Genomic DNA, 24,625 nt, shown 5'->3' with positions numbered 1-24,625 from the left:
ATTGTGGATTTGCTTTTTTTCTGCGTCAGTTTAGGCTAACCATTGTCTGTGTGAGGTTAATTTGTTGTAAGATAGCTTTTAGTTAGTGTAAATTATGCATATGCATTATTGTATTTCTTCCTATGGGGATGTCACCGCAGATATTTTGTTCCTTCTTGCCATCAGGGACTATGTTCGACAGCTAATCTTTATCCATTTTTTGTTTTTGTAATTAATTTTTACAATATGTTTGATCTAACTCTTAACACAGGCTTGTGCCGATTGCTTTGTAAGACCTCAGCATGTCTGCTTATGGTCTTGCCAGGACTTGTCCCCTTTAGGCAAGTGTGGTATGCAATCCCCTTGTTTGGAGATTTAATGGATTTGAAAGCAGGTCGGGGAAATCTCAGTTGTGCAAAACCTAATTATGAAAAGAGACAAAGCCGTATTAATTGTGTGCTAGAGCAAGTGTGCAGGGAGACTGAGGTCTTTTAAGAATGTGGATTCCTCTGGGTTTTGTAGGAGAGAAATGGCTCCGCTGCTGTTTTATGTTTTGTTTTGATTGTTTTTACAACACATTGCAGGCAGGACAGGTAGAAACATCTCTGCGGACAGAAACTATGTCGTGATGCTATCTCTTTTGCTGCGGTGCCCGTGTTTATATGCATGCAATGATGATACCAGAGTTGGTGTTTTAGACATGAGGACAGAAAGAAAACCCAACAGGCTCTTGCATCAGTGTTTTATTAATTAGATAGAAGACAAGTTTCACAGCTTTAAAACAGCATATTGCTAAATGCCATACTATACTGTATTCAGAATATCATCCATCAAGCTTCCTTTCTCATGAGAATCACATCACATGGAAAATGAAAGTAAAATGACGACCTGATAACACCATTACCAACTAAAGACTTAAAAATAGACTTTTTTTTAAGTCTCTCTGTTCTTTAGGCTGATTTAGGTTTTTTTTTTTTTTAAATTTAACTCTAATTTTGTTTTTCAATCACGTATCAGACAGAATATTCACAACCACAAAATAAGCACCTCAGTGTACAATTACTTTCACCTCCAGTCAACTGACCAATCTGATCTGAATGTTTTGCAACAAAGAAAATAAATATAATTTAATCCTCTCTTTCAAAAAAATAAATAAAGGAAAGTATGATTAATTCATAAAAAGTGCAGAGCTGATGTGTGTCCTGCTGGCATGGGGACACTTGTCAGAAGCTGTGCAGACATAAAAACAGAAAGCACAGACTCGTTTTTACAGTGTCCACTGATATTTCTCTGGTGACATGCCAATGACCCTCAACTGGTGTACAAACCATCACCAACTTACCAAAACCAACTCACATTAGCTGTTAAGCTAATTATCATAAACTCCTGAGTCTTTAGTTATTACATGGCTACTGCTTTTGATCCTATTACAACATTCCAACACATACATTTGCATAACGGTGAGAACTCCAACTTATTAAAATACACTAACAATATTTCATGTGTGTATTTCTCTCCCAAGCCCCAAATCATCAAGCGGTCACAGGGTTAATATTACATAAGCACTAAATACTGTTGGAGGACATAATACTGCACACTGAAATGTACTTTCTGTTAGCAGAAGATCTGATGGAACATATTATTGTTCTCACAATAAAAATCCCCAATAACAATACAATAATCCTTAACAATAATTCATCACCATCTCTAGATTTTTAACATATATTTGTTGTTGAACTTTGGAATGCATTTTGTTTTAAATCATAAAGCTGCTTTATGTAACGAATTTTATAACATTTTTTATGAGGATGGAATAAAAGGAACAGTGCTGACTAACAAAAGCATAGATGTGTCAAACTGACAGGAGCTAAGATGACTGCAGCATGTCAAAGATATTGCATCTGCACCCTCCGGGTATTTTTTATAGCTTTTTATAGCTTCGTCCAAAAACTTTGACAGACACACTAATGCAAGTCCCGAGTATTATAAATGATACAATCATCTGGCAGAGCCCTGGGCATTGCTGTCCTCAACTGGACGTCTGTTGTCCCTGAGGTCCTCTTTGGTCTTTTGTATGCAGGTGAAGATCTCCTTGAAGAGAGCCTTGTACTCGGGCTGCTGGCCGTCCTCCAGAACCACCATCAGGTCAGTCAGAGTAGCTGAAGACCGGCGGCGGCGGGTCCTGCTGCTCGCAAAGGGACTGTTGGATGTCTGGACGGCTTTATGGCTGGGCCCGTCTGCCTGCTGGCACCGCCGCAGCAGCTCGTCATATTTCACCTAGAGAAATGCATACGTTTTCTTTTAACTGCGGTCTACAGTCTAAATTAGCAGTGAAGGGAAGCATTGCAGGAGAAAATCGTAAATTGAAATTCTTTCTCTAACTGACAAAGAACATAGAAATATCACCTTGCCGTTGTATGCCGACGCAAACCTGTCAAGTTGCACTTAGTTTTACATCCCTGTATGTGAAAACATGGATACTTCACACATCTTTCCCGCCGGCAGCACAGAAGAGCTACACCATCGGCACAGTTTCAAGGTGGACGCGATTAGTGTCACCAATTCAGTATCTGACTAAATGTCAGATACTGAATTGGTATATTGGTAGATACTAACATTTCTTTTTGGTTGGAGGTCAAAGGTCGAGATCACTGTGACCATCGCAGTCTTGTGAATGCAATATCTCAAGAACACCTTGATGGAATTTCTTCAAATTTGGCACAAAAATCTACTTGGGCTCAATGCTGAACTGATCAGAATTTGGAGATCAAAGGTCAAGATCACTGTGACCTCATAAAACATGTTTTTGGCCATAATTCAGGAATTCATGACAAGATTTCACATAAATGTCTTAAAAGGATATAATGATAAAGTGATGACATTTTATATCCAAAAGGTCAAAGGTCAGCTTCACGGTGACATCATAATGTTCTGTTAAAACACTTTTTTTGTGTGATGATTGGCGACACTAATCTTGGGTGCCCTGCTTGAAACTACGCTTCTGGTATAGATCTTCTGTGCTGTTGGAGGGGAAAATGTGTGTGAAGCATCAGTGTTGTCACAGATGTAGATGTTAACTGTAACTGCAATGGAGTTGTTAAGGCACACGCCAGCAAAGCGGTAATTCTATTTTTGTTAATATATATTATACATAAATTGTACAAGACGTGAATACACCACCTGCAGTGCACTGTACTGTGCATCCACCTCGTTGAGCAGAGAGATGCCCCTCTGTTTCACCGCCTCCGCCCGCCTTATACACAGCTGCTCGTGACCACGGCGAATCTCATCTGGGTCCGTCGCTCTCAAAACGCTGTCGCTGTTACACCTCTGCCGGCTGTATCTTCTCTGCTCCTCGTCCTTTTCTACCTTCTCCTCCATCTCATCCTGACCTGGTCTTTCTTCTGTGGCAAAGAATACCGTATCAGGCAACAACAGCTGCTCCGGTCTTCTGACACTGGAGAGAGCGGAGATGACACAGAGACATAAATCTGAAGTACTTTAAGAAGTTACACCTGTTATAGGTCAGTATATAGGTATATATAGGTCTTATATCAAAGTGGTATCGACCCAAGGGAAGCCGAAATAATTTGATAATTCTAATGTAGTTCGTACATAAGTCAGACTCACCTGTTGGCATAGTCTGCACGCCACAGAAGCCGCAGCTGCTCCACTTCGGCCTCGAGCTCCTTCTGTCTGGCTCGGCAGCTGGCCAGCAGAACCAGCCGCTGCTCCAGGCCTCTGTTCTCGCTGGATATCAACTCACTCTCACGCTCTGCAGCCTCCCTGCGGCTCCGCTCCACCGCTATTTGGCTCTTAAGGGTCTGGACTGAGCGCTGGAGAGCCGCATTCTCCTCCTCCGGGTCTTGCCATTTGTCTCGATTGTAGAATGAGCCCTGCATTGACCAGAGTCCTTCCACGCGCAAACCATCGTGGGTTTGATGCCTGAGACAGGATAGGGAAATGTCAATAAATGTGTGAAAATTGCACTTTTAGAAAAAACAAACACTGACATCACAATACATGAATGGATGCTTTAAATGAGAGGTGCACCCAAAGGTATAGTCTTATCTTATCTTTGTGTCTTTGTGTATGGAGCAGTTTGAATAGCATTTCAAATTTTGGATATAATCCTAATTTTAAGACAAACTATGCAGGATTTTTACTGAAAAACAATATATTTATACAAAATGAATCGCTCTAAATCATCACTTATAGATATTGATATTGAACATCAGGGAGGCTTATTTTCTTATTTTCTCCTTATTTTGCTGTGTTAGGGGTGCTCCTGGGCACACTGTGCAGGTGGGGTAGCAACCAGGTACCAGAGCATAAACAATGTGCATCCAAGAGGAAGCACAACAACAACAACAAAAACACAATTATAGCAAAAAAGAATGAATCTGGGGTTGGCTTTCACATTCTCTAGTGATACAATAAACAAATAGTAACCAACAGTTCCTGCATAGTATACCGTAATGTACTGCACTCATATTATGGTATTTCCTAGACCTCTTCATTGTTTCCACTACTAAAACAAAACCTAATCCTTTGGTGACAAACTTTCTGTTTACATAAACATACTAGGTGTGCTTTACCAAATTTAAGGTTAACAATTGTTTTGCTGACCCTCAAACAATAACTGACACCTCTGATCTCTCCAAGCAAACAAGTGGCATGATACATATCGAGCTTAGGCAACAATCACATTTATGTATTAGTACACTGGAGACAATGAAGGAGGATTAACGTCTTTCTCTTTTGGATTATGTCCACAGGGGGACGTCTGGTCTGGATGACCTTTAGGTGTCCAGTCAGCATACAAGGGACTGAGACAGCAGTGCGCCGAGGGTAAGAGAGCTGTCACTATGCAGATAAGCCACCTGTCACTTCATTGGTAACATGTAAAAGCTGCAGTAAAGACAAAACTCTAACAGTGCTGCCCTGTGTACAACAGGCAGATTTACCTGAATATGATTTTTAGGTAAATCTGTGTCAAAATTCCCCCTTTAACTACTTTGAGTTTATGTCACAGTACTGCCTGCGTCTACCACGCATTTTCCCCTATCTGAAAATAGTCCCTCTGTCTCATCCTGTGGTTCTGCTATTATCACTATACAGCAGAACATGTGCAGTGACACACGTATGAAATACCTGTCATGGTGCAGGTCATACAGCTCTTTGAGGCAGGACACACTCTGTGCTCCGAGGCTGCGTCGCTGCTCTGCAAGCTCTCTTTTGTTTCGCTCTGCCTGGGCTGTCTTTAGCTCCTCCACCTGTGTCTGCAGGTCCTCCATGTAGGTCTGAAGTCCTTCAATGGTCTCTGTTAGACTGAAGGGGAATAAACAGAAAGAAGAAAGCGTCACTGAGGTTCTGCACTTCATAAATTATGTGTTATATATTCACGGATATCACGCAGACCAACCTTTGGATCTTTTGCTGGGCCAGACGGCTATCCTGCACTAGCCTCTGGTTGCCTTGCTCCAGATCCCTGGCGGCCACATCTAGCTGCTCATACACTTTGGCGTGCTGGTCGTTCATCTGACGCAGCAGGTCCACCTGCTTGGTCAGGTGCTGGAGAACAATAGAGGGGAAGTGTGAGCTTGATTTGTGTTATTGAGGTACGTTATGCTGTATCTTCTATAAATCACATGTAGAAATCAACTAGTCTGCAAATGTTTGGTAAAACTGTAGGCGGTTGCCATCTTAGTTTTTTTGGAGCCAGAGGTGACCAGATATTTGGATGAGAAGGTGGAGATTTTTTGTAGCAGGCTGTAAACATATTTGTATCTGCTGTAAATTTGGGCATTTTAATAGGGGGGTCTATGGGAATTGACCCACTTTTGGAGCCAGCCTCAAGTGGCCATTTGAGGAACTGCAGTTTTTGGGACTAGAGTGTTGGCTTCTTTTTTCAAATATTGACTAAATAGTAAAAAATGAGCACAGTTTATTTTATAATGCAATGTTAAACATTGTTTGAAAAATTTTTAGGTGTATTGTGAGAGCCATCTGAAATTGCTGCATTGTTGTTTTTTATGAGGAGCTTGGTAATAACACATGAAAAGAACAAAATGCTGAGCAGCAAAACCAAACCACACGGGTGACGTTAAAACCAACCCACAGAAACAAAAGAGAGGAGATAGCAAGTTTTACACACTTTGGTTTTACACCCAGGCAAATTCATTTTATTACCACACAGACAAAGGCATCTGTAGCAGCAAAGAGCTGCCAAGGGCCTTTGAAAGGACTCTCAACACTGTGGCAGGGAAATAAAACACGGGTCTGTGGGGTATATCGCATGGTGGACAAGCGTGCACTCATTATCTGCATAGATATTTCTGCAATGGCCCACTACCTTCTTTGAACTAAATTACTTTTCTCTGGCAGAAATCAATGCAACCATTTGTCTAGTGCTACAGCATGGCCTCTATTACACATACACACACGCACAGCTTTGAGACTGTCATTAGTGTGGGCAGGACCAGCGGACACTGCATGAGGATGAGGGTCAGAGAGACGTATGGGGATTACCATATCAACCTCAATAAACCCTCAAGCCACAGGCCCTCGCTACCGCAAACAAATTAAGGCTCTTATCTTTGTCGGCCTTCTGAATGCCTTGTCCTCGAACTCAAATAGATCTACCCTATGCCAACTTGTGTGCACACTGACACACGAGGCCTAGTTGTGTTTATTTATAAGCTTTAACTGAAAACTCACAAGTAAAGCAGAACGTATGCTCTGCTGTACTGTCAGACATAATTTTTAAAAGCAATACCTTAATTTAGAATAAGTAGGTGAAAGTTTTTCTATAATTAGGCAGACAAACATCCTGTCAAGAGGCCACTACTGGGTCAGACTGGTGAGGATTAGCTTTTACTCCATCCTAATTAAAGAAACTCAGAACGACACTTCCCCTCCATCAATCTTCTCAATGAATCTCCCGGTGTAGTCTCATTCATCTAAAATTACTTTATTTATGCAGCGACAATATGTATCGACAGCCGAGGACGAAATGTATTAAGAACTCTCATGAGTTCCCTCCTAACATTTATCACCTCTATCTCCTGCAGCTGCTCCTGGTTGGTGGAGTACATCTGCTGCAGCGCCTGCTCCAGCTCATGGTTCCTGTCCAGAAGGGTTTTCCCAAGCTCCGCCGCCAAATGGAGATCTGTCAAAAACACAGGAAAACATGTAAACACGAGATACAAGACAGTTTCAATGCCCAAACAGAGGCAACGGAGAAAACTAGACCATGTGTAGAGGGTAAGCCACACACACCTCATTGTGTCACACTATTTAGTTCTGGCACTGGTGAATCACGGAGGAATCTAAGGCATGCCTGGGGATCTCCTTGTGACCTTTTCTCCCACTAAAGTCTGGATGTCGTCCAGCAGCAGCGTTGACTAGTCCTCTGCAGTGAAGCAAAGCGTTTCTTATGTGGGGCTGCTTTAAAAACAATGCAATGAAACCAAGCATGTTTCATGCAGTGTACGCCCTGTGATTTTCACTCAAACATGCAATGCAACCCAGTAATAATCTTAAGCCCTGCTGGTAGCAGCTGCTGCAGAAAATGTTATCCTAAATCTACAAATCAGTTTTATTCAGCGCCGCTCTAAAATGCTACAGGAAGTCTTTCCTTCCTGCTGCCATCACTTTGTGTAAAGAGCCGCCTCTCTATTGTGACTGTAGCTCATGAAGTCCAAGATGTTTTTCTTCCTACAACGTGGACAGATTTCTTACTTGGTCATTTATGTGTACATTCATCATTTTAATTATAATAGTGATTCATTAGTATGTCATAAAATCTTTTCAGAATTAATTCATCTGCCCCAGATTGAAAAAGCTAAACATATTTACTTTTTTTCATAAACGACAAACTGAAGCTTAAAACCTCACACTTGTGCAGCGAATATTTGGCATTTTTGCTTTGAGAAAGTAGCAGTTTGTTAATATGCTTATTGATCTTTACAATTCTGCTCATTGTTCTCTCACAATTTTTAAACATCTGTGTATATTTTTCTCTTCATCTCATAGCCCCTGCCCTATTGTAACAGAGCTTACAACGATTAATCAATGAATAGTCTGTTGTCAAAAATTAAAGTAGACGGCAACACTAATTTGGTTATTGATAAATCAATTTAGGTAACTTAAAAAAGTCATAATTTTCTGATTCAAGCTTCTTAAATGTGAGTATTTTCTGGTTTCTTTACTCCTCTATGACAGTAAACTTTCACTAATCTTTGCCTTGGATGTCAAACTAATCTTTGGGTTGTGGACAAAACAAGACATTTGTGGATAAAACATTTTTCACAATTTCCTTATATTTTATAGACAAAAAAGAAAAGAGAAAGCAATCACTAAATTGAAAAATAATTAATTGACAATGATAATAACATTTAGTTGCAACCCTATATTGTCACATACCTCTACCTGAGTAAATGCACAATGCATATTCATTTTACAAATAAATCTATTTTAATATACAGCAAGTGAAATCCAGGACCTTTCCATACAGTGCATGTTACTGAGGTAAACTACTACTGGGGCACGTAATATTCAATGGAGAATTTAGTTAGTCATGGCTTATTATTAATTACCATATTAATTTCTCACATCATATTTTTTTTTATAATTGATGTGAGCCGCCTGCTGTAAGTGCACATAGTCTTGTTCATTAATGAAGTAGTCTATAAATCTATGTCTTTATCTCAAAGCCACATTTGTGAACTTGGCAGCACAAGCAAAAACTCATGAAAAGCAAAGATATCAGAAGAAAACAAAAGAAAACAACACAGGACCTGTGACAGCCTCAGGAAACCAGCTTTCACCTCATGACTAGTGTGATGTTGTCGTCACAAGAGGATAGAGTTCAGTCCAATCTCATCTGTGAGCTTATTTGTCGGGGCTTGTGTCATCAGTGCAGAGAAAACCCATATAAGAATGAACTAATGAACTAACTTTATTTATCAAAGGAGGGGGGTTGGCTGGGGTGGTGTTGTTTTTGGCGTTGTTTTTGTTGTTTTACCCTCCTTGAAGCTACGAATACTTTTTTCCTTGAGCCTCCCTGAGTGACATGGGGAAGATGAATGACTCTTCTTAAACCATAAATTAGTTGTTGATCTTAAAAACTTTCCCTTTAAAGTTGTAAAGTTAAAGTTGAAGGTGAAATCCTGGTGTTGAAAAAGCCTTGATTTTTTTCAGTTTTGTCATTCATGCTGAGTGCAAACAGTTTATTTTTGGGCACTTAAAATATGATGATTTTCATTAAAAATCATGTTATCATTTGAAAATCAAATGATAAATTCTGTTTTTACAGTATCTGGGCATGGTAAATTGTGTGATTTTTGCATTTTTAAAGAAAACATGCTTTTCAAACCTGCTGGTCCCTAAGCCAAAATAAAATTATTATTATTATTATTAATGTTAAACTTCATAATTTCCAAAATTCTCATAAAGTGCTTTTTTTATTAACAGCATTTACTTGTACTTTTGTTTACTTTCTTAAGTACATTTAATATGATAAATTACTTTTGATACTTAAGTATAAGGTAGAAAGAAGGTAGTGTTAAGTAATTATCAGATACTTTAAGACATTTACCCTTTACTTTTTCAGGGTCAATACAGATACCGATTAATAGCAGTTGACAAGACCATCACCAAATTTGGAATCGGTATGCATTTAAAACATTTGCATTTACATAAAAATTAAAATCTTTCTGTCAATGTTTAGAATTTGGAATATAACAAACTCCAACACAAAACTTTGTTTAAATGCCTTTATTAGTGACTTTATTTGTTTATAAACTTAAGTGAAAATTTGAATTATATTTTAAATTTTATCAGCGATCATTAAAATATAATGCCGATACAGATAATCGGCAAAATACCAAAAATCAGCCCCAATTATTGCTCAGGCCAGTAATCTGTCAACCCTTATTAAGTACATTCAGTATGATAAATTACTTTTGATATTTAAGCACAGTAATTATCATATATTTTAAGACTTTTACTCAAGTAATATTCTGATAGCTAAGATATCTGTACTTTTACGCAACTACGGCTTTAAGGTACTTCATCATCATAAACAAACAGCCCTAACAAGAACCGTTTATTTAATAACGAGCTTGTAGTAGAGCTGCTGTGATAATAATTATTCTGTGGAGTAATAACACATCAGCCCCGCAGTTGGACAGAGTTTAGGGTGCGACCACAGAGCCGAGCAGCTCTTACCGTGTTCAAGGTCCTGCGGATCGTACCAAACCTCTCCATTCCTGTCAAACTCTTCCTCCAAAATCACGTCTGTTAGCATCTTAGAGCCGCTGGGCGAGTCTGTTAGCGGCTCCACCTGACAGAAACCTGACACGCAGGTGTGTGAGACAAGTCTAGCAGCTTTAAGTTGTCCGCTGTCCACCACCGTGTGAGGACAAATGTAAACTACATCCTCCCGGTGTGAGTCTGTTGTCTACAGCAACGTGGCAAATACACCCCAGCATCCGGCAGGTGGCAGATAAGGCTACTATGCAAGAAAATATCTTCTGATATATGAAATATTTTCTTTTTAAACAGAGTAATTAAATTTACTTTTTATATTATGTGCATTTTTAGATCTGCAGAAAAAGTTTTATAATTTTTTAAAATGTTTGCGTTGTCGTAACTTCCGGCTTCCGTTGCCAACGCATTTTTTATTGGCGAATCACAACGCCGCTAATACAACTGAAGAACTCGTCTGACCAATCAGGTTGTTTGTTACTTAGACACCCGGCCCAGCCTCCGATCAGCCGGTACAGAAATCGAGTTTGACAGGTTTTCAGTGAAGTTTACTTTAATGTCACTCAGCGTCGACTAATATTTAAAAAGTGACTCGAGTCGAGGAATATCGTGACACGAGGACATCGTGAAAATGAGACAGCTAGAACGAGGACAAGCTCGATAATGAGCGCTTTTTATTGACCAACTTCAGTAGCTGTTAGCAATGCTAAACAACAGCAGCGTAACATAGTGATTACCAGCGGCAACATATTCTCGCTCCAGCTGGTTAGACAGACAGGTTGTTGCCTTGGTTGTTACCTGAGCTGTCATGGAGAAATATGCTCCTGGAAGAGTGAATGCAGCCCGACACCTGAGAAACCTTGGGCTCGATCCCGCGGCTGTGGCTTACTCCATGACCACTCTGGGAGCGAGCATGATAAACAACATATTCAGCTTCTACTATGTCAAACTCTTCCTCAATAAGTACAAAATATCAGAGGGGGCTTTCCACCAATCACAAGTGAGTATTTGCTGTTCGTTGTATGCAAACGTATGTAACTATAATATAAATAATAGTAGTAGAAATAATAATTGAAGGAAAGGTTTTTCAAGGTTCAGTGTCTAAGGCTGTTTATGAAGATCCCCATTAGCTTCTGTTTTGCAGATTCCCCCACTGTGGGACTAATAAACGATTATCTTAAACAGTGGCTACTCCTCCTGGGGTCTCCATCATTTTCATTTTTCAATAATTAATTTACAAGATTACATAAATACGCATAACATAACATTCATACTCACAGTTTGACTAAACACATTAAAACACCGTTACAACAACAATCAACACAAACTCAAAGACTGTCTTACACATACAGACGCTCTGAATAATGATTTATCTCAATAGTTAAGAAAATGAAGTACATAGAAACTTATCAACTAAATCACAAGAAATATTAGATAGCTCAAAGTAGATTTCATATCTTCAAGAGCCTTGAAAAGTATCATTTATAGTGGGAATAAATTAACTTTTTGTGAAAACATATTGTATTACTCTCAGAAATTAAAAAAAGACTTGCTAAATACAGTCATGTTCAAAGTTGGACCAAGGGAGGGGCAATTTTGGCCTTCAGACCCATTGTAAATGGCTCTTGGCTTGTCTTTCAAATATACTATTTAATTAACACAATACTGGTTAATCAAGCAAGATCACTTTGCATTTATTTTCATTCACGGTGGCAAGACAATCATACAGTTTGTAGACATGCACCAAGTAGGAACTGTGTAGGCAAAACCAATGTGTTTTCATAGACAGAGAGCAAACAAGCAGATGGTTACCTAACACCATGTATTTCCTGCAAAGAAACAAACATGGCCGATGCAAAGAAGCATGAAGTCAACAGTGAGGGCTGTTGCTTTTAGGAGCAGTGGGAAGTTGAATTAAAACGAATCCAGTTTAATAGCTTTACAATGCAATACTAGAAAAAAAAGTCTCCAAACAGTAAGCAAGGTTTTTTCTTGTTTTATTTTTTACAAAATAACAAAGTAGACAAACTAAAAATATTTTTATATGGCTCATCACAATTTCACTTTATGCAGTGTTTTTTTTTGTAAAAAAACAAACAAACAAGTGAACAAACTAAAATGTGCCTTTAGAAATTTCTCTCAAATGCACATAGTGTAGCATTGTAATAAAAGTACAGAGCGCTATGAATGAGTAATATAATCACAATTCCACTTCGAAGTAGTGTTATAGTTTAACTTAAAAATCTGCAGTCACAACAAATAAAAATTGGTCACAATTTTGCTTATCACAGCATTTTACTAAAACTAGTTCACTAAAAGTTTACTTCTATTGCACTTTAAGTTTTGTATCAGCTTAAGTTGAACCTGAATCAGTTTCTGCTCAGTAGTAGCAGCATTACAAAACCTGAATATCTGCTGCATATCCTCCTCTATGTTTACAGCACCTGTGTGATGGCGGATGTAAACAAAGGTGGCACCTGCTCTCAGTTTTAAACATTCAAAACACTGACACTGATGTGGCACACAATTTGGGGTTCAGTATTTTGCCCAAAGCATACTATGACATGGTGACTGTAGGAGGAGGGGATCAAACCACATATCTTCTGATTAGTGGACAGCCCACTCTACCTCCTGAGCCACAGTCCTCCCATTGTTGTCCATAAATATTCTGTCGATTGACTGATCAGAGAATCATTTCAGCACTACTTCAGACATTATTTTCAGTAAATAACACTGTCCCCGCAGGTGGTGTACATGGTGTGGAATGCAGTCAATGACCCTCTCTTTGGCTACCTGCAAGATAACTCCAAGGTACCCTGCTGCTCTCAGCGACGTCTCTCCATCCTGTACGGCGCTCCCCTCTACTCACTGGCTTTTCTTCTAGCCTGGTTCCCATGGCAGACCTACGCCCCCGGTGATTGGCTGAGCGGCTTACACTTGATGGTGACGCTATGTGCTTTTGACGGCATGCTGACGTTTGTCCTGCTGGCGCAATGTGCATTGTTTGCGGAAATTTCCAGCCACCACCAGAGCCGAATAAGACTTGTAAAGTATAGCCAGGTATATACCAAACACTTTTGCCGTCTTTCCTCTGTATGCCCCTGAGCCAACCAGGTAACTCTTTCTTCATCTCATCCCTTTCATTTCCCAGGTGGCCTCTCTCATTGGCTCTTCCAGTGTCCTCTTCTGTGGTGTGCTGTCCAGAAACATGGAGGACTTTGCATCTTTCCAAGCCTTTATGGTGCTGATTGCTATCCTGAGCTGCAGCTGCATGCTCTACACGGGCCTCCACAGTGAGAGCCGCTTTGATAGCAAGGCATCTGAATCAGATGAAACAGAGTTTGCTGACCAGACTTCCCAGTCAGCGATGTCCTTCTCCATATTAAAAACGTTGATTTGCCAAATTCTGAGCAACAGGGACTTCCAGCTTTTTGTGCTCATGAACTTCTTCCAGGTTTTTGTGATAGCTTTCTTTAATAATTTTACTTTGATATTTGCTGAGCACTTGATTCCTCCAGATGTGCTTCCGTCACTTGCCAAGAGCATTATGTATGGAGCGGGATTCATCTGTCCACAGGTATTTTACCTCCGTGACTTGTGCTTTTTTGTCCTGACAACAGAGCACATTAATACAGTGCTCTCTGGCATCCTGCTCTGAAACTCACTCAGATTTCAGAGCCCTGTTCAAGCACTTGAATGCACCAACCACAAAATGCTTGATGTACTTTATAAAATGCTGTTTTAATCAAAGTATTTATGTGGTGCTCCTGACCCCTTGTTTCCATTGCAGCTGTTAGTGTTGAGCTCTCAGAGGCTGCTCCACGATCTTGGCTACTACAAAATCATACTGTACGCTTTCTACGTGGAGGCTGGAATGGCAGCGGTTATGCTCACACTCGGTCCTCAGCACTACTTTATCCTGGCATTTTTCCTCACCGCCAACATGTAAGAGGTCAATCTTTTTTAGCTATTTAGTTTAATTTCTGTCAAAAACATGGTAAGAAGGCAATGAGCAATCAAAGAAAAAATTACCCAAAACTGAGCAAGAAATTAGTGAAAAGTGAAAGAAATTCCCCCGGTATATATATATATATATATGTGTATATATGTGTGTGTGTGTGTATGTGTGTGTGTGTGTGTGTGTGTATATATATAAATAAAACTAACCAAAAAAAAAAACAAAAGTAAAAAAAAACAAGCAAATGATCTGGAAAAAGCACTTGCAACTGTAATAATTATGTAGAATATTTTAAATATGCAATTGTGATAAATATTAAGAATAATTTTACAACTTTTTTCTTTTACCTAGACATTTTAAAAAAATATTTTCTAAAACTGTTAATTTCTTGCAGTTGCCTTTTTTCCCTGTTTTAAAAAGAAATCACACCAACTTGCTCAGGGTTAAAAGGCCTAAATACTTGTAAAAGGCACCTGACAGCCGCATATGAAAAGTGACGTCACTCCAAGTTTCAAAGGGTTGAACAACATTTGATATAATATTCTGTCACTTTTTTTTATCATAACACTCTATAATAATGCCGCCATCATAGTGTTATACCTTCACTCTCTCCTTCATCTCCTACCCAGGGTCTTAATTCAGGCAGCCTTCAGTCTTTTTTCCTTGCCTTTGGCTGACATCATTGACACAGACATGCAGCAGTACAAGCGCAGGTAAAACAAATATGATTATCAGCACACTTCCACTTATTCCTCAAGCACCAATATACAGCACAACATCTAATTTGTTTACACTTTGATGCAGCATTGTGTTAAAGCCTTTGTGATCACTACCTCAAAAAAAGGGAATTATGCAATAGCACTCTTTTGTAATCAGTCCCAAATGTACACATATATCTGACATATTCCTGTTATTTAACTAGTGATATAATCTAACATGTTCTTTTCTTCCCCCCTTGTATAGTTCCCCTCTCTCCTCCATGGTGTTTGGAACAAATGCTCTGTTCACTAAGCCGGCTCAGTCTCTGGCCCCTATGATAGTGATCAGTGTCCTCAACCAGTTTGGATATGAACAACTGAAGGATGCTGGAAAGTATACAAATCCAAGGTACACAGAGTTTCTTTTTTCCTGTTGACTTCTTCTTGACTTAAAGGTCCAAAACAGAGCCAAATAAGTCAGTCCTGCACATGACCTTTTATCTGTCCATAGTTCTTTTTATAGATCTTTGATGGTATTCTGTTTTAGTCTTAATTCAGCGTTAAGTAAAATGTGTTTGCACTCCTGGAGTTGGAAAATAAACACCATAATGTGAGGGAAAATATTAATAAAACACAGGGTCCAGTCAGTGATGTTGACCCTTTGATCTGCATGCTTTATGACTGGTGTATACCTTATATTCCCACCAATGATCATCCAAAGCATAACATAAGTGCTCAGTTTGATGTCGATCCCTATATACAGCCTTTAGTTTCAACTCATGCCACTATGGTATAAAACTAACTTTCAGTGAATTTGTGATGGATGGAACTTTTCAGGCCTGTTTTAAGAAAATAGTCAGATGCCTGTACGAACACTAACAGGTTTTTGCTTGCTGTAATCGTTCCTCCTCTTTATACTTTTAAGATATCAACTCTAGTGCACTTACAATGTTAGTGATGAGAAACAAAGTCCACAGTCCCAACTGTGTGTGCAAAAATACATTACAGAGAATTTTTGTACTAAAAACGACTTTGAAACTTGGGAAAATATCCACATGATCTGACTGACTCAAACTGCAGGAGCTTCATGTTTGGAATATATTTTTACACAGCAGGTGGACCATGGACTTTGGTGTAGGTTTTTGTCACTGACAGGCGCAGATTTTGTTATTGGAAGTGAACATTATGGGAATGATCCCCACAGAGATAGACCTTTGTTAAAGAGTAAGATCTTTTTTTTAACCAGAAGAAGCTCGAAATCGCCGTCACCAAACATATTTTCTGTATAGAGCCAGCATATTTTAACATCTTACTGGGTTAATTGAAGGTTTATTTTAACCAAACGAGACTTGCTGATTGTTTGAAAGGTGGAATGACAAAGCAAAATGGCAGTTGTGAGTTTCATTTTGCTTTTATCAGCTTTAAACAGAGTGTGTTCTACAATGATAGAATTAATGTTTATTAAAGTGGAGTCTGGTGGGTTTGGCAATAGCAATTTCTGAGCTGTTTCTGGTGAAACAAAAAAGATAAACTCTTAAACAAAAAAACATGACCTCTGTCGGGATCCTCTCCATAATGTTGTCAGGCACTTACAATACCAAATCTGAGCTTGTCACCTACAGCTCTCTCTTTAAACACTGGATCTATTTCAAAAATTGTTGTTTCCACTGGTCACATAGACACAAAAACATGGCAAACCAGGATCAAGGTTGATATAAAATATTTAAGTTACCCTTTAAGTTTTAAAGAAATAGGAACCAGTTTCTCACCGGAAGGTACAATATGAAGCTAATTTATGAACCTAGTTTATACTACCCTGATGGATTCAAGCCATAACTGCTTTGATCCCTGTGATTACAGCTGTTAGCTGTCTTATTTAAGTTATTACTCACACAGTATTTTTAAAACAGCATTTGGATTCAAGTAGAACTAGCACAATGTCATAGTGACGACTTAAGCTTTAACTACCGTATTGGAAATTTTAATGCTTGTACAAAAATCGCCTAACTTACACACAACTTTATAAGATCACAAACTTTGAAGGAACAACAGTTTCCTTTTCCCCTTTTTGATCAAGAGATGGCCTTTTATTTCAAAGGTCATCGATAATACCAATTTCATAGATTTAGAGCCATTTAAAAATTAGTTTTGGAGTCAGATATTTACATTACATTAGGCACATGTAAAAAAAAAAAAAAAAAAAAAAAAAAAAAAAAAAAATCTTAAACAAGGTCTGACATGAACTTACCATAAAAACATTTAGAAACACATGATTTTTTTTCAGTTTAAATAAACTGCCTAACATGCGCAGGTTAGTACATTTACTGTTTCCTATCATTGTCATCAGATTGTGCAACAGGTCAAATGGCGACGCCTGAATCACTGCAGTTATAAATAAATGTATTCCTCCTTGTTTGTAGTGCTGCGGAGAGCCTCCACACTGTCATGTTCTACTTGGTGTGTCTGGTGCCCATGTGTGTCGCTGGTCTGCAAGCTCTTGCTTGGAGGCCGTTCTCCATACGCAACAGTCACACAGTTGACACGAAGTACGTTGACAGCTAACTTCAATATTTTCAGCATTCAAGGGAAGCTGGTGGGATTTGGTGAAAAGTGTATTGCTAAGTACGAGATTATATTAAAAGTAATGTAAATATTTCTGTATATTTAAGGGAAATCTGTTTAAAGAGGGAACAATCTATTCTTGCAAACCCTTCCTGGATAACTGGACCAAACATAACAGGGATCATGTGTCTTTATATTCCTTACAATTCTCTTCCTCGACAAAATCACATTCTCAGACGTGTTAAATGTCAGACAATTTGCCTAGTAACTGACCTCAGCAGCTAATTAGTAGGAACATCCTGTATGATGGCTGCACTCTTTAAAAAAAGACCATTTCCTCAGAGGGTGTGTGAAAAATATTGTTTTGTTTTTAATAGGGGAACTGTACTTGTTTCTAACATCCAAGCTGAATGTAAATTAGAAAGCTGCTACAGAAATTGTCCTGCAGCTGCAACCTGAAACAGTCAACCGAAACAGAAGTGATACATACTGGCAGTGCGAATTAAGAGTGGCTGTCTTTTATAAACTATAACATTAACATCCAATTTAAAAAAAATAGCTGCAGCAGCTAAAGGTCATGGCTCCTGAACCAGGACCGAGTCTGAATATTTAATGACTGTAGACTGACTTCTTACGACCTCCTCTGTAGAACCACATTTTGCCACATCATATGTTATCAGGAAGTTATAGGTACAAAAATGTAAAATATAAACTTGGATTTTTTCATCAAGGATTTTCACATCCCGGGGTTGATTTTGGTTGTATGCTTAAGGGCATCGTATCTGAGTACACAACAAAAAAAAGACACCACACCTCTGTTATATGCATCCTCAACAGCACTCCATTAAACTTGGTTACAGCCTTTACATTGCAGCACAAATTGCAGCTGTAACTAAAGCCATACCCCAGAGTGCAATAATTCACATTTTGTATGGCCTTATATTTGTGTTTTATTGTAAATTTAAACTTGTACTTGAGTAACATTGAAGGTTAAAGGCCCTGTTTAAATTATCTATAGCATTTGGTGCATGACACAAGTGCATTTACGGTGTGTCCAACTCCACTTTTGTGGTTGTATTTAGTCATTTAATCCATCATAGGTGTGTTTCAGGTGCAATATGAATTTATATTGTCATCTCCCATTCCCTTTAAATGCCAGTAACCTAGATTCGGTAAACTGGAGAAGCAAGCAGTTTTCTGCTCAAAGTAATGCAATAAGACTAGTAATGTATTGGACATTTAAGGAGCAAAACTAAAAACTGAAGTAATAAACTTGACAGAGGAAACAGAACAAAACTTTAAGTTCTGAAATATCCAATGAAGTTTACGCTGGCCCTTGTGCATGAATGTGCACCGCTTCTCTATTAAAGGGGAGGCAGACAGTTGCTCTGCTCTGCTCTGCTCTCTGCTGTGTTCACATTTTGAAGGATGTAATTATTTTCCTCATTAATGAAATCTTATTTTACCCACCCGCAACCCATCAGTGCATCCCTGTGTGTGTAACAAGCAAACTATACGCATGTTGTGACCCCGCCTATGTGGCCACATATTACTATTTGAATAACGTGCCCTGTAAATAGCAGGACTATACTGCGCTATAGACATTAGACCAGGTTTTTCTTAGTCAGTGGTGCAGTTGTGTTTTGTTGCCAAAAAATAGCAGTACACCAACACTGCACCTGACCACACCTCATTTTAAGACTCACACACCCATGGGTGCACAGATGTGTGCAAGACAATTTGCTATTTACACAACATCAGGGGTGGCTGTGAAAATGATAAGTGCATTAGTCTAAAATTAGCAATGACAGTTAGGCTATGCTTATGCAGCACCTTGAGACAAGTGTAAAATAGGTCCCTAAACATTTTGAGCCAAGCTTACAAGCTTTAAGTGATATTTCAGATTTTTGGAAGTGGGGTTGTATGAGGTACAGTAGATATCAGGCGGCATGCCAACAGTTTTGAGAAGCAGGCTGGAGTCCGACACAGAAACTAAGCAATGTACTGCTGGATCAGATCAGATCAGATTGGATGGATCAGCAATAAAACCTATTTTAGCCACCTTAAAAAAAAAATCAGTATCTGTTTAAGTGTTTGCTATATTTAGGATATTTCACTGCTTTGCCTTGTTGTCAGACAGTGATTTCCAATAGGAAAATAAAGCAGTTACATTGCTTTCTGCAAAACCAGACAGAGAAAAACAGTGATTTAACATTGCTGAACATAGGAGATCCTGGTCTACTGCTTCATCCATTAGTTTGTGTTATTTTGTGACTTGGGTGTTTAAAAGGGCTAGTTTGGATTTACTTAAGTCACACAATAACACAAACTAACTGATCGTGGTCATGGTAGACCAGACGCTCCCGTGTTCAGTGTGCTTTTTCTCAGTGGAGTGTGGTGGTTCTGCATGGAGTATAGATAGGAAACTGAAGCTGGCCTTCCTGAAATAAATAAAATACGTGTTGTTGCTGACCACAATCCACAGCTGTAAATTGCTTAGCTTCCTGCTTCCCCGAACTGGGGGCAGGTTGTCTTACATCTACTATATGTAACACAAAAACTATGAAAAAGTACCTCATACAACCCTATTTTAAAAAAAACTGAACTATCCCTTTAAAGTTACAGAAAGGAGTAATGATTACCTTTATTACCAGAAAAGTAATAATTCACACAGACTCAGACTGAACTAAGGATGGTCAAGCAAATGGTACTGTATAAACCCAGAGGTTCATATAACAGCTTTTAATGTGTAAAAATGCACAGTCAATGCAAACACCTACTTTGACTTCATAGGCAATGTATAAGTACATTCTAATGTTGTGGTGGTATTCTTTCTGAGGGTATTTACACTGTACAAACATATAAGGAAGTCAATGTACAGAACATGACACAACAAGATGTCTCAAACATTTTAGGCTTGTAATTATTGCCTAACTGTGAGTTTTATTGTAAGCTGAAAAATGATTAGATCTTTCCTTTCTTGACGTGACAATATCTACAATATTCTGTATGATTTATTACTTATTTTTAATGTGCCTCTTTTGGCATTACTTTTTATAAGGATAAACTTAAAATCAAATGACGTGAATGTGAAATTCTGTTTCAGTACTATATGTTTTTGATTAAATATTCTACATAACTGTTTTCAGAATGTTGATACAAGTTTGTAATTTCCTTATTTTTTTGGAAAAGCGTTGGTTTACAATTAGGTAATCTTGATATCTTATAATCAAAATAGTACCTTGAAACCTCTAAAGAGAAGTGAGACTGTTGTCTAAGAAGCCTTATTTGCACTCTTGCTCACTTCTGATTTCCACTTTCATGAACTGAAAATGTAAATCATGTGTGGTGCCTTTTACTCTCTTTTTCCCCGTAAATACAATTTGCTTTATTTTTCTATCATACTAGTTATTGTTTTAATCATATGGGAGAAATTAAACTGATGAATTAAAATCGTGTGATTCAGCTACATTTCTGGATTGTTGTTTTTTTCATGTAAACACTGCCCTGGTTTTGAAATGCTTGAAGATGCTCCCATATTAAATACAATCAAAACAACATAAATAAAACTGCAAACACCTTAAGAGAGAGTAGTTTGTCTGTCGGTGCTCAAACTAAAAGAACTGGAGAGGATATTAACAGTTCTTGCCGTAGTTGTTATGTCTCATTATATAAGAAAAGGTGAGCAAATCACTCAACCAACTTGCAGTCTTTGATGATTTTCTCATTTCCTCTGTCAAATAAAAGCATCCTTCAGGCATTACATGGCTTTGGAACTTCCTCTCAACCCAAATGATGAAGGTCTGAGTCCATTATTTAATATCCTTGAATGACACTTAAACATTTTGATAGATGTCATCGGCCGAGCTTTTGAACTCGGTGCTTGCAGCCTGAAAAAAAGATTCAGTTCTGTTTTAAAATGATGGTAAAAATTCACCCATGCTGTGAAACAAGCTATGCTGGAGTTTCATGCTTACTCAATGTGTCTGTTGAAAAATCTGACCATAAAATGCTGCAATGATGCTTACCTCAACATGAGAATGGTCTCTGCTCACATTTTTTTTGCCTCTGTCCAGGTTCCTTTTTCTGTACATTTCTTGCAGCACATCACGGAATTGTGCTCTTTTTTTAATCGAGTTTTTCTGTAGAGAAAGTAAATAAATTTGTTAGATCAGATATTTATATATTATTCTAAGAAAATCCAGTCAACTGCTTTGTCATTTATGATGTCGTAAGAGCCTTTTCTAGCTAATTTACAAAGGCCTTGGTTCCCCTTCCTCTTTCTGCCTCTATTGGCTTTTCCCCGTTTAGTAAACACATGAAACACAAACTAAAACAGAAAATCAGAAACTTATCTACAACCTTTTCAGATTTGCACATCCTTCTGCAGACACTCATATTATAGCCGTACTAGAAAAAAGGAACATGTGCATTTATCATCAGTTCATTATCAGTTTACAGTCGTTTGTATGATAAAGTTTAACAATAACATATAAAAAATAAAAAAAGTAAAATGTCTGAGCAATTTACCTTCTTTAGTAAAAGTGTCACTAATGCCAGGCTGTAGATTGCCAAGAGGACAAACGATAACCACAGGAGAACCTGCATCGCCAATGATTTATCTTGTTTAAAAAGAAAAGAAAAACCGTCAGTCCCAGTTCAATCAACACATCCTAACATGTACTTCACCTTAAAAATTAGACTCTTACCCCTCACTACAAGAGTTGTACCCGTCCCTACACACTGGGCATCGAGTCCTGGGTCTCCACTCGATACTGCAGCACAGTGGTAGATCCCACTGTCCTTAACGTTAAGTGACTTAATGTGCAAAGATGCACTCTCCAGACTGTACTTGAGCGAATCGCTAAGATTGAGACGAAGATGGGAGTTTTCCTTGAAAGCAAACCACTCATATTTCCATTCTTTGCTTGAATAAGGTGATCTGACAGTACAATTAAGAACAGCACTGTGTCCTGTTTTCTTCCAGATCACCCTGTTTGGCTGGAATAAACAGCTGTCGTTGTTTTTCACACTCTCTGAAATGGATAGACAGAGAAATTGAACAGCTAGGCTACAGAATTAAGTATCTTCCAGCCTGAAATGTCTCAGAGAGACCACTGAGCTAGTGTTTAACCAATGCTGTACCAACCAATGAATTAGTGTAACGAGGAAAGATATAATTATGACATCTTACCTATAACTGGCAGGAAGGTGAGCAGGAGAGAGCACCAAAACAGCCGGTCCATGTCTGAGGCTTGACAGCTTGTGAATGATCTCATTATTCCTCGCATGAGGCTGTCTAACTGGGCGACAACATGGGAAGTAGGTATATTACACTTCCTCAACACTTGGTTCCTACTTATTTTACTGTAGTTTGCAGCGAAACGCTAACACAATGGATTTCATAAATGAGGCATTTCAGCGTGTTGGTAGAAACAAGACACAATAATGATAGCATTTATAATATAGAGGGTGAATAGATAAAATGCTTAAGATTTACAATTACAAGTCAGAATAGTGAGATTTTGTGTCACTGTAATCTGGAAACCACAAGAATCCTCAACAGCCTGTCACTGCCCATTATGAATAATATTTTCTGTAAGAAATAATAGGAAGTGTACCCTTATCTATCTCTGCGTAGCGATAAAGAAATCTAGGAAAGGAGGAAAATGTACAAGGTACAAGGTAGATTTATTTTTCATTTTTTAAAACATAGTTTAAGAAAAAATTACCCTAAATCCTGTTCTTTTTGTCTTTAGAAGGAGGAGTTGAGGAGTCTCACAGTCTGGGGAAAGAAGCTGCTCCTCAGTCTGGTGGTTCGGCAGCGGATACTTCTGTATCTTTTTCCAGATGGCAGCAGGGTGAGCAGGCTGTCTGATGTCTGATGTGTGGTAAGAAATTCTCTACATGAAATGTCAAAAAACTGTGACGTGGCTGAGAGTGTCAGTGAATATTAAAGGGGTACAGTAAATATTTGTTTTTGGTTTGATAAAATTACATATACATTGGGAAAACATGTCGAATACACTGAGACAAAGTATTATTTCAATTTAAATTTATTTAAAATATGACAGGGCATATTAATGAACATTTACATGAAAAAATAATTATTATTATTTCCGTGTTTAGTCCCATGGCAGGTTAATGTTAAATACACAAAAACAAACTTGAATGTGACCATCACAACCCATTCAGTACAAGAAGTAACCATAATTAGTAACCACTAATTATCAGACACACATAAACCGGTACAGAAAATCAAATTTGCTGAAGGCAAACCAGGATAAGAAAAGGATAAATTGCTAAGTGCTAAATATTACATTAAAGATTTTTCAGAGGGAAAAATTCCACTTTTTATGCCACCACGTTTACTGTATTTGACAGCTTTATCCCTTTCACACCTGGATCACCATCAGTTTTTTCTTGTGCTGCATTTAGAGGCATTTCACAAGCTATTTGACCCTTTGAAAACCAAGCAAGGTGGCGTAATTTATTTGCAAATGTGGGAAGTGAGGCAATGACCAACTTGGCAAGACATGCAAATATTTCAATTTTATATTTAAAATTATCCTGCAAAAATAGCACTATATACACTCTTTTTTTCTTTAATTAATTAAATAAATGAATATTTTTTTTATATCTTTTTTTAAAAAAAATGTAAAAATAGTGTTAGGTAATTTTCTTGTAACTTTTGCTAACTTTTTTGGCCACATCTCGTTAAGTTGCTTATTGCCTTCTCTATGTTTTTTTTTTTTTAAAATCCAATCTATTTTCTTAGGTTTCAAGGGGTTACTGTAAGGCTTAATATTTTACATACAGAAATATAACGATGACATATTAATATAATAATAAAAATCTAAAGAACTGTTTCAGTCAAAGTTTCCCAACAGTGTATAAAATTGCTATAATTAGCTCCACTTTGACCAGTTACAACATTAAACAGCTTCTTAGATGTTAATTCATCAGCAATAACAACCCAGTTGTACACAATTAAATGCAGTGCACATATCAAAACTAGAATTAAATGCGGGTCACACCCAAGGTAATATATCCCTCCTGATTCATACAGGGATCCATTTTTTGGGACTCCCTTCCCGTTCAGCCGGTTGTAGGCGGATCTTCTCGCGCTGTCACTCAGATTTTAGTCCAATCAAAA

The 24,625-nt window shown here is 38.2% G+C and overlaps 3 protein-coding genes across 5 annotated transcripts; 1 reads left to right on the top strand and 2 right to left on the bottom strand.

The window, feature by feature from the left end:
- Positions 1 to 707: 707 nt before the first annotated feature.
- On the bottom strand, positions 708 to 10,419 carry cdr2a (cerebellar degeneration-related protein 2a). Its single transcript, XM_042505176.1, has 7 exons — positions 10,213 to 10,419; positions 7,038 to 7,150; positions 5,405 to 5,553; positions 5,134 to 5,310; positions 3,610 to 3,924; positions 3,160 to 3,436; positions 708 to 2,256 (listed from the first exon to the last, which is right to left on the bottom strand). The coding sequence occupies exons 1-7, from the start codon at positions 10,289 to 10,291 to the stop codon at positions 1,978 to 1,980; spliced, it is 1,389 nt and encodes a 462-aa protein (XP_042361110.1). The 5' UTR covers positions 10,292 to 10,419; the 3' UTR covers positions 708 to 1,977.
- A 347-nt stretch (positions 10,420 to 10,766) lies between these two features.
- Positions 10,767 to 20,752, top strand: mfsd13al (major facilitator superfamily domain containing 13a-like). The gene is made up of 7 exons (XM_042504983.1): positions 10,767 to 11,251; positions 12,997 to 13,311; positions 13,403 to 13,828; positions 14,042 to 14,196; positions 14,839 to 14,922; positions 15,173 to 15,316; positions 17,328 to 20,752. Exons 1-7 carry the CDS (start codon positions 11,060 to 11,062, stop codon positions 17,467 to 17,469), a joined length of 1,458 nt encoding a protein of 485 aa, XP_042360917.1. The 5' UTR covers positions 10,767 to 11,059; the 3' UTR covers positions 17,470 to 20,752.
- si:ch211-139g16.8 lies at positions 18,379 to 23,299 on the bottom strand. 3 transcript variants are annotated; one of them, XM_042504986.1, is made up of 7 exons: positions 23,202 to 23,299; positions 22,664 to 22,772; positions 22,179 to 22,505; positions 22,000 to 22,091; positions 21,832 to 21,879; positions 21,498 to 21,611; positions 18,379 to 21,359 (listed from the first exon to the last, which is right to left on the bottom strand). In XM_042504986.1, exons 2-7 carry the CDS (start codon positions 22,758 to 22,760, stop codon positions 21,306 to 21,308), a joined length of 732 nt encoding a protein of 243 aa, XP_042360920.1. In that variant the 5' UTR covers positions 22,761 to 22,772; positions 23,202 to 23,299; the 3' UTR covers positions 18,379 to 21,305. The 3 variants fall into 3 exon arrangements, with proteins under 3 accessions (XP_042360920.1, XP_042360918.1, XP_042360919.1); XM_042504984.1 differs by having other exon boundaries at positions 22,664 to 22,768; positions 23,202 to 23,290; XM_042504985.1 differs by lacking the exon at positions 21,832 to 21,879 and having other exon boundaries at positions 23,202 to 23,279.
- Between the last annotated feature and the right edge of the window lie 1,326 nt (positions 23,300 to 24,625).

This window comes from Plectropomus leopardus, chromosome 17 (genome assembly GCF_008729295.1).
Source record: "Plectropomus leopardus isolate mb chromosome 17, YSFRI_Pleo_2.0, whole genome shotgun sequence".
Classification (NCBI taxonomy): domain Eukaryota; kingdom Metazoa; phylum Chordata; class Actinopteri; order Perciformes; family Serranidae; genus Plectropomus; species Plectropomus leopardus.
Note: the sequence above shows the minus strand (reverse complement) of the source record. Positions and strands in the feature narration are given on the sequence as shown.

What these genes read in the sequence shown, in the direction of transcription:
- cdr2a (XM_042505176.1), bottom strand. Translation starts at nt 10,291, where the DNA reads ATGCTAACAGACGTGATTTTGGAGGAAGAGTTTGACAGGAATGGAGAG. An exon ending in TCCGCAGGACCTTGAACACG is followed by an intron (nt 7,151 to 10,212) that starts GTAAGAGCTGCT and finishes TGTTTTTGACAG; the next exon opens with ATCTCCATTTGGCGGCGGAG. An exon ending in AGCAGCTGCAGGAGATAGAG is followed by an intron (nt 5,554 to 7,037) that starts GTGATAAATGTT and finishes ATTGTTCTCCAG; the next exon opens with CACCTGACCAAGCAGGTGGA.
- mfsd13al (XM_042504983.1), top strand. Translation starts at nt 11,060, where the DNA reads ATGGAGAAATATGCTCCTGGAAGAGTGAATGCAGCCCGACACCTGAGA. An exon ending in CGGGATTCATCTGTCCACAG is followed by an intron (nt 13,829 to 14,041) that starts GTATTTTACCTC and finishes TTTCCATTGCAG; the next exon opens with CTGTTAGTGTTGAGCTCTCA. An exon ending in GGAAAGTATACAAATCCAAG is followed by an intron (nt 15,317 to 17,327) that starts GTACACAGAGTT and finishes CCTTGTTTGTAG; the next exon opens with TGCTGCGGAGAGCCTCCACA.
- si:ch211-139g16.8 (XM_042504986.1), bottom strand. Translation starts at nt 22,760, where the DNA reads ATGCGAGGAATAATGAGATCATTCACAAGCTGTCAAGCCTCAGACATG. An exon ending in TGACACTTTTACTAAAGAAG is followed by an intron (nt 21,880 to 21,999) that starts GTAAATTGCTCA and finishes CCTTTTTTCTAG; the next exon opens with TACGGCTATAATATGAGTGT. An exon ending in GAGACCATTCTCATGTTGAG is followed by an intron (nt 21,360 to 21,497) that starts GTAAGCATCATT and finishes TCTTTTTTTCAG; the next exon opens with GCTGCAAGCACCGAGTTCAA.